Below are 9048 nucleotides of genomic sequence, written 5' to 3' on the forward strand. Positions count from 1 at the left end.
TTTTTAATATCTTACACACAGTTTATAATTTTTTATTGCATATATATAATATATATATATATATATATATATATATATATATTTATATATATATATATATATATATATATATATGTGTGTGTGTGTGTGTGTATATATACAGTATATATACATTTATATATATATATATATATATATATATATATATATATATATATATATATATATATAAATATATATATATATATATATATATATATACATATATATATATGTATATATATATATATATATACATATATATGTATATATATATATATAATATATATATATATTTATATATATATATATATATATATATATATTTATATAAATGTATATATATACATATATATATCTATATATATATATATATATATATATATATATACATATATATATATAGTGTGTGTGTGTGTGTGTGTATGTTTGTTTGTGTGTTTGGGTGTAATGTAATACCTAGGGAAAATATAAGGCAAAAGGTATCACCAAAACCCACCACATCCTCATTTCCATATCTTCTTTTAATAGGCAAATCAATATCTCCGTTTGGATCAGACAAACGTCAACCCTCCAATTTTCTTGAATAGAAATATCACTATTGTTGTCCGTTCATCTTCATCGATGCATTGAAAAAAAAATAAACTAAAATTCTCTTTTTATTTACAGGTGGTCCATCATGTCAATCATATGGAGTCCCTTCCTCATTTTGCTGATGTCAGCAAAGGCAATCGCAGCTGCTCAGGTCACGGAAGGTTCTCCTTTCTGTAGGCTTACTGGCAGCCATCTTGATTGCCACTTCAAGAACTATGATGATGTGAGTATTCACTTATGATTATTTATTCTATTGACATCAAGACTTTGCCAAACGTTCCATTACTTGTATAACCTTCTACTATTATTCTTATTATTACCTCCTTCAACAAAGTTGGGAGGAGAGTATGTTTTCGTCCCTATTTGTCTGTTTGTTTGTTTGTGAACAACTTCCTGGCCATAATTCTACTCATAGTGTTGTGAAACATTCAGGGATTTATTTTTATGTGGAGACGTAGGAGTGATGCAATTTTGAAAGTCCTAGGCCAAAGGTTAAGGTCAAACTCGAGCAAAAGGTCGACCGAATTAACCTTAACCTTAACCCCAATTTCACACACATAGTTGTCACACATATCTCAAATACGTCTACGGTCTAAATTGATTCTAGGAAAGGCAAGCTGGTTTCGAGAAATAAGCTTCCATGACGGAGGTCTGCACTCTTACCGTGCTTTTCTAGTTAGGTTATTATTATTATTATTATTATTACTATTATTATTATTATTATTATTATTATTATTATTACTATTATTATTATTATTATTATTATTATTATTAATATTCCTTGCTAAGCTACAACCTTAGTTACAAATGCAGGTTACTAAAAGATTAATGGCTCCAACAGGGAAAATAGCCCAGTAAGGAAAGGAACAAATAGAATATCTTTCAAGCTTAGAAAATAATGTGGACGCGATATCCGCACAGTTTCAAAGGTTAACATACCTTTGTAGTATTTCTCCATTAGTTACTATATATATATATATATATATATATATATATATATATATATATATATATATATATATATACAGTATATATATATATATATATATATATATATATATATATATATATGTATATATATATATATATATATATATATATATATGTATGTATATATATATATACAGAGAGAGAGAGAGAGAGAGAGAGAGAGAGAGAGAGAGAGAGAGAGAGAGAGAGAGAGAGAGAGAGAGAGAGAGATAATTCTTTAGAAGATTCTTTCTTCCTCAGATTTTAGAGAAATTCTATAAAACAAAATAAATTCACCAGCTTTGAGCTCTACAATAAATCCTTCATTTACTTCACAATAACCTCAGGTTATCAGAACTATTTATTTCCCCTTGAAGACACCACTGAGGACCATCTTTATTTGCAGCAATAGCTCTCCAAGTTCCCCAGAAGTCCCATTGTGTTTCTTTTCGTTGACTTTTGAAATGACTTTTGTTTCAAAAGCTACGAAGAAAAGGATCTAATCCTCATCGCCAATAAATCTTCCTCGAGGTAAAGGGATTCTGGTTCAACTCTTATCCTTATCGCATAAAATGTGTTGAGCTCTTAAACCACTTCTGAAGACAATTTTATACCTTGTCTTTTCAATGTAAAGACATTCTTATAGCTCGTCTTTTCAATTTAAAGACATTTGATATTTATAATGACCTCCACCAACGAAGTTAAAAGGTTATATTTTTGCCCCCCTGTTTGAGTGCTTGTATGTTTGTGTTTGTTTGTGATCAGTTTCCTGGCCACAATTTTAATCGTAGAGTAATGAAATTTGCAAAAATTAATTGTTATGTAAAAAGCTGAAAATAGATTTTAGAAGGTCAAGGTGAAAGTTCAAGGTCACAGCCAAGCAAAATGTTCAATTCACATAATCAGCCATAAGTTTGGACGTCGTTGTTACAGACTGCAGACTTGGTTCTTATTTGAGTGTATGAAAGTCCAAGCCAATTAATACATGTTAAGGTCGAAGGTCAAAGTCGAGAAAAAGGTCAAGAAATAAGCTGCTGCGGCGGAGGTCTGCGCTTTACTGAGTGCCCCTGTAGTTCCTTTTGTGTTCGTCATAATAGATAAGAAAAGTAATGATTAGTATTCATAGAAGGAACGGTTTTATAACGTCATTTACTGAAAGATTAAAATGAATAAGTATTCCTGAGTTATAATATATTTTGAATATTTTTGTTTTATCAATAATTCTTATCACCATCAAATATTCGGAAGAATGTATAAAAAGAATTGTAGGTCATTAATCTTGATCTTATATAATGAAGCAATGGTTAGACTTTATTATTATTATTATTATTATTATTATCATTATTATTATTATTATTATTATTATTACTTTCTAAGCTATAACCCTAGTCGGAAAAGAAGGATGCTATAAGCCCAAGGGTTCCAAGAGGGAAAAATAGCCCAGTGCAGAAAAGAAACAATGAAATAAATAAACTTTAAGAGAAGTAATGAACTATCAAAATATAATCTTTTAAGAACAGCAACAACATTGAATTAGATCTTTCATATCTAAACTGTTAAAACTTAAAAAACCAAAGGAAGAGAAACAGGATAGGATAGCACGAAGAACAAGTTTTTTAATACAGAATTTAATTCAGCTACAACACTGAAATATGAAGAGCATGTAACTTGATCGGTGTTTTTTTTTTATATTCGTTATTAAATAGTTAAACAACTACTGATACATGAGATAATGTGGAATATCTTAAAAGTCTTCTTTACTGGAGTTCAGTCAAAATGTATTTTACGTAACTAATAACTTGAGCCTGTTATATTAGACTCCAAAGCAAGATGATAAAGTGTTTTATGGTATGAAATCCTTATGTACTTTAATTATACTGACTCTGGTAGAGAAATGTAGGAAAATAGTTTTCATCCATCGGCCACAAAAGAAAAATGAACATAAGTACATAGAATACACAGTTACACACACACACACACACACTATATATATATATATATATATATATATATATATATATATATATATATATATATATATATATATATATACACACACACTCCCACACGCAACAACAAAAAAATGCAGCAATTTCTAGTCCACTGCAGGACAAAGGCCTCACACATGTCAATTAAATTGTTTTTGATATGTTAACGACATCTTCAGATTAACGTATTTGATCCAAGGATTTCTTTTGATTAATAATTTCATTTAGCTGTCACGATTTTGTTTGAGATTTCTGCACTAGCTCTCACTACCATAAAGAAATTGTAGGTAACTAACTGTCTACAGGTTTAGAACGCTTGGACATTGACCTACGAGTTGTGTGTTGACGCATATATATATATATATATATATATATATATATATATATATATATATATATATATATTGGCATAGTTATCTCATGTTTTGTTCTACAAATTTTCATCTGTGTGTTCGTATTTTCCCTGTACTATGTAAATTGTAAAAAAAAAAATCTTTATCAATATATTAGTTCTCTAGATGTCTTAGAGATGAAACCGGCCAGAATTCATGTTTTTTCCATTTGTTTTTGTGGTTTGTATATAAAATGTTTGTATTTCCTTTTACTATATATATTGTAAAAGGAAATCTTTTTTCCAATATAATAGTCCTTTACATTTTGCCATAGAGACGAAACCGGTCAGAATGAAATTATTTTATTTCTATTTTTCCTTAGAGTTTATATATATATATATATATATATATATATATATATATATATATATATATATATATATATATATATATATATATATATATATTTATATATGTATGTATGTATGCATGTATGTATATATGTATGTATATGTGTGTGGTTTTGTGTGTATATATATATATATATATATATATATATATATATATATATATATATATATGTGTGTGTGCATATATATATATATATATATATATATATATATATATATATATCCCTTTCTGAGTGGTGATACCTTAACGAAGTAAAAAGGTTTGTGCACTGCCATTTCCAGCAAAGCTGTACTAGTCAGGGCCACCCATACTACTAGCCATCTTGGTGATGAAAACTGGCCAAACCCCAGACATGAATTGACATGTGTGAGGCCTTTGTCCTGCAGTGGACTTGAAACGGCGGTATTTGTGGTTGTTGCATATAAATACTGTATGCATACATACATACTTATATATACACATAACCATTTGTGTGCTTATATCCCTTTATTATCTGTGTAACTTCTGTGTAACAATGATAGCCAATTGGTCATTCCATACGTAAACATGCCACCCTACCCCATCCTGAGATTAAGCCTCTCTTAACCCTGGACTGTGTCTTTAGTCCTCTCAGGTAGAGTTCTTTACAAGGTATCTCTTGATATCCTGTGATAGTACTAACTCTTCAATTCCAGCCTCTAGCCTGCATTCATGTCCTAGTAATGAGCCCCAATCTTATAATGATCATCCCCCGCCTTATGATCAGTATCAATACTAGATTGTTATGTTTATTAGGTAGTGCAACTTTGTCAGCTGTTACTCCAAAAAACATTAAATTTTTTAGCTATCTACAGCATCGTGTGATTCTACAGAATTGTTTCTAATCACCAGATAGTGCAGGTGGGGCTGACCTCTGGAAGATCACTCGACAGGGTTATCATCCGTTCAGCTATGAGAGTCGAGGTGAGAGTTGATATCTGCGTGAATTTATCGTTCGTCAACGTTCGTCGTGTGACACTCAAGGACCCTGGCAGTCTAAGCGATCCGGTCCACCCCGTGAAGGATTGCTTGAATATGAATGTTATCATTCACAACTCCTCAGTTGAAAAACTTCCCTTGAATACTCGTGGGATATCAGTGACGTCATCGTACATCAGTCATCTAACACTGCCCCGTCTGAGAGGATATATAGTGTCCGATTTTTCAGTGTTTGGGATCGTCAATATAAGCGAAGCAGTCACCAATCAAACTTTGTACTTCAAGGACTCTGTTATCCAAAATCTAAGTAAATTAGAAATGAATTCGAAAACAAGTGTTTATCTTGTTAATACAACAGTTCTTCATTGTCGTCCAAACGCCTTATCATTTGGAAATGGATCTTCACTTCTCATGATTCCAAGCAAAGGGGTTAACTTGAGTGGACCAGTTGATTTGAAACCAGGTTCTCTTGTGAATATTTACGGGCCTGCGCATAAAATCAGCTTTGTGGTATCTGGTATAAGTCAATCAGAAAATCTAAATGCAGGCACCAAAAATACTCTAACTGAGAGACCTTTGTCAATTAATGAAACCTTACTTGGAGACAGCACTTACATTTTAATCCTCTGCATTCTCCTTTTGCTCCCAGGAAATTTATATCTTTGTATATGTTTTATGAAATCAATGACTGGGTCCTCTATCTTTTCTCATTATCTATTAGTGAATGAGAAGACTAATAAATGAAACAAATATTATCACTTTTATGTCTATTTTACTGATTATTGTACACACAGTCTCAGAAAACAGACCTGGAGGTCCTTTACTTGACCACAGCTTCTGGGATGAAAAGTCCTTTTATGAAAAAAGGCTAAGAAAAGTGGCAAAGAGTAAAAGGAACTTCGTTAGAAATTGGTCATTACATTGGGGTCACAGCTTTTTAATTAAAATTTAGTACAATGCCATTTGGAACATTATGAAGATTCCTAATACAGCATGTTTAACCCCAGATGTCTCTTTAGTCTTGTTATCTGTGTTAAATTCGTGTACCAATAGTGGAAGAAAGACCAAATACCCTCAGAAGCAAAGTTCATTGTCTTTTTAACTATATGAAAATCATAATTCTCTTCATTTCATTTTACTGAAGAGGTTCTAGAAAAAATAGACAAATACTTTTGCTCTACATATAGACTGAATATGAGGGACTCGAACCCGTTTTATGTCCAGAAAGATGCTTTGAATTATGTGAGCAGAGACCCTAAAATGCTACTTATTTTATTTTAGTTACTATTCTACATAGATTTCCATTACCATGCAAAAACCTTATTTAGGTGAACTAACTCTTTAGAACCAATATGCGATATACTAAACCTTTTACTTTGATTGATTTAATTAAAATGTCTTGAGAAAATGAAATTTTTCCGGGAGCCATAGAAAATGAACGACAGTCTCAGGATTCGTCAGGTTGATTGGATTATAAACCCTGTGTAAAAAAAAAAAAAAGCAAAATTCGGTATACAGTATAATGGTCATTTGTTACTTCATACAAGAATTATAACTAAATTGATATGACGATGAAACAAAACTCAGACAGTCAACAGCAGGAAACAATGCATTTTATTGATAACAATAATAACTGAATTTTGAATCAAAATATTGTGGCATTTACCTCGCTATAGATGAAGCAGCCTCATATGAGAATAGAATTCACTTGATTCATTCAGATTTCCCTGGACAATTCCATCTTGTTCGTAATACTAAGCATGCAGTTAATTCTAGAAGTCAGGCCTTCTCCATCATGAGGCTCAATACTACACAGTATTCTAGAAGTTTTATTCCAGCTGTGACCAAGCTGTGAACGATCTTCCTAATCGGGTAGTTGAATCAGTAGAACTTGAACAGTTCAAAGTTGCAGCAAATGTTTTTATGTTGACCAGGCTGAGATAAGTCTTTATATAGTTTATATATATATATATATATATATATATATATATATATATATATATATATATATATATATATATATATATATATATATATATATATATATATATCTGTTTTGACGTTGTTAATAGTTTATATATGACATATCTGTTTTGACATTGTTACTGTTTTTTTAGAATAATTTATTGTTAATTTGTTCTCATTATTTATTTATTTCCCTATTTCATTTCCTTATTGGAGCCCTTGGTCTTTTCAACTAGGGTTGTAGCTTGGCTAGTAATGATAATAATGATGATGTACTGTTAGTAGACTTATTCCTTTTTCTCTCAGACTTTAAGGCATCAACAACTTGCCCTCTTCATTCAGAAACCTGTCAAATTTCTCCTTGCTACTAAGTAACCAGTATCTGAAGAAACAAGTGTCTAGTCCTTAGTGCCATGTTGTCGAAAATCTTCGAATTTATTCAACGAACCACCAAAGCTTCCCTCTTACAGATCAGCTGTCACTAAAGGTGAAGAATGCCTCAGACTTCTCTTATTCAGTTATTGCTAATGCTGCCATGTTTCTTATTTTCAAAATAGCTTAGGAGATCACAGAAAGTCATTTGTACAGAGAACACATTTTTTTTTACCATATTACCTGTATATTATATCTTAGAATCCACATTTGCCAATGGTTATACTCGTATAAGCGGATGAGTAACTTGTTGGAGAAATGAGAGCTTTGAGTTTGGAGGAAATGTCCCTCTAAATCTCGATGAAGTCACAGGCAGCAGGGTGACGGATTGCGTTTAAGGCTATACACAAATTGTCTTTGGCTTTGACTCCTGATGCCTGCCGGTTGATCTTACTAAAATTAGTATGGACCGGCAGGGGTCACTTGCCTTAGTTAGATAGGCACTGCGCATCACAAGGAACTGGCTATCCTATGATGCATTTAGCCAATGAATTCCCCGAGGCCCATTGCGTCAGTAAGCGTAGGAGGAGATGATGATGCTGATGATGATGATTACATGTATTCCCAACCAAATAATAGGAGATCATGTTATAACATATGAGAATAATTAAGGGATTTGTATCTTGAACAAAAATGCTGGATGAACCTGCTTATCGTACAATGAAATATATCTATCTAACAATTCTCAATGATTCGAAAGTTGAATCCCAACATTAATACCTTACTTATGTTGTTACTCGTTTTATTCAATCTATGTGGATTATTTTTACTAGTGGATCTTAAAGCCAATTTTATCATTACATATTAAGTATAATATAGTAGCTTTTGTCGCAGGTGACTATTTTCTTCAAAGCTTTTGGGTGTTTCCTCCTTAATTCTATTTATTCATCTCTCTCTCTCTCTCTCTCTCTCTCTCTCTCTCTCTCTCTCTCTCTCTCTCTCTCTCTCTCTCTCTCTCTCTCTCTCTTCCCGAGGTGTTATTCTCTTCTGGCGGACAACAGGTGGTCTTTCTCGAGGTATTCGCCCACCTGTTTCGGCTGCAATATTTTCCCCGTTTTTCAATTTTTCTTAGTCTCCCCTTCGCGTGCGTAAGCGTTTTCTTTCTATTTTCTCCAATAAAAGCCCAGTTTTTGCGTTTATTTCCTCACTTTCCCCCTGCTTTGAAAATGTGATATACTTTACGATGCCATTGTCCTTTTATATCTATAGAAATTTTTATCCAGTGTGTACGAAGAAAAATGTCAAGTAGACTGAATCGGAGGAAATGGAGTATAAAAGGACAAAAGTTTTGCGTATGTAAACTGCTGAAGCAGATGGAGATTATAATATATAGCTTATATCTAGAATTGTATTCTTTTGATTTTTTATTAGAATAATGCTCC

The 9048-nt window shown here is 31.7% G+C and overlaps 1 protein-coding gene across 1 annotated transcript; it reads left to right on the forward strand.

Moving 5' to 3' along the window:
* The first annotated feature begins 693 nt into the window (after nt 1-693).
* Nucleotides 694-6683, forward strand: LOC137656029 (uncharacterized). Its single transcript, XM_068390205.1, has 2 exons — nt 694-835; nt 5183-6683. Exons 1-2 carry the CDS (start codon nt 698-700, stop codon nt 6011-6013), a joined length of 969 nt encoding a protein of 322 aa, XP_068246306.1. The 5' UTR covers nt 694-697; the 3' UTR covers nt 6014-6683.
* The last annotated feature ends 2365 nt before the right edge of the window (nt 6684-9048 follow it).

Source organism: Palaemon carinicauda, chromosome 17 (assembly GCF_036898095.1).
Source record: "Palaemon carinicauda isolate YSFRI2023 chromosome 17, ASM3689809v2, whole genome shotgun sequence".
In the NCBI taxonomy this organism is placed as follows: Eukaryota; Metazoa; Arthropoda; class Malacostraca; order Decapoda; family Palaemonidae; genus Palaemon; species Palaemon carinicauda.

Coding starts and splice junctions, on each gene's coding strand:
- LOC137656029 (XM_068390205.1), top strand. CDS start 698: ATGTCAATCATATGGAGTCCCTTCCTCATTTTGCTGATGTCAGCAAAG. Junction 836..5,182: donor ACTTCAAGAACTATGATGAT/GTGAGTATTCAC, acceptor TCTAATCACCAG/ATAGTGCAGGTGGGGCTGAC.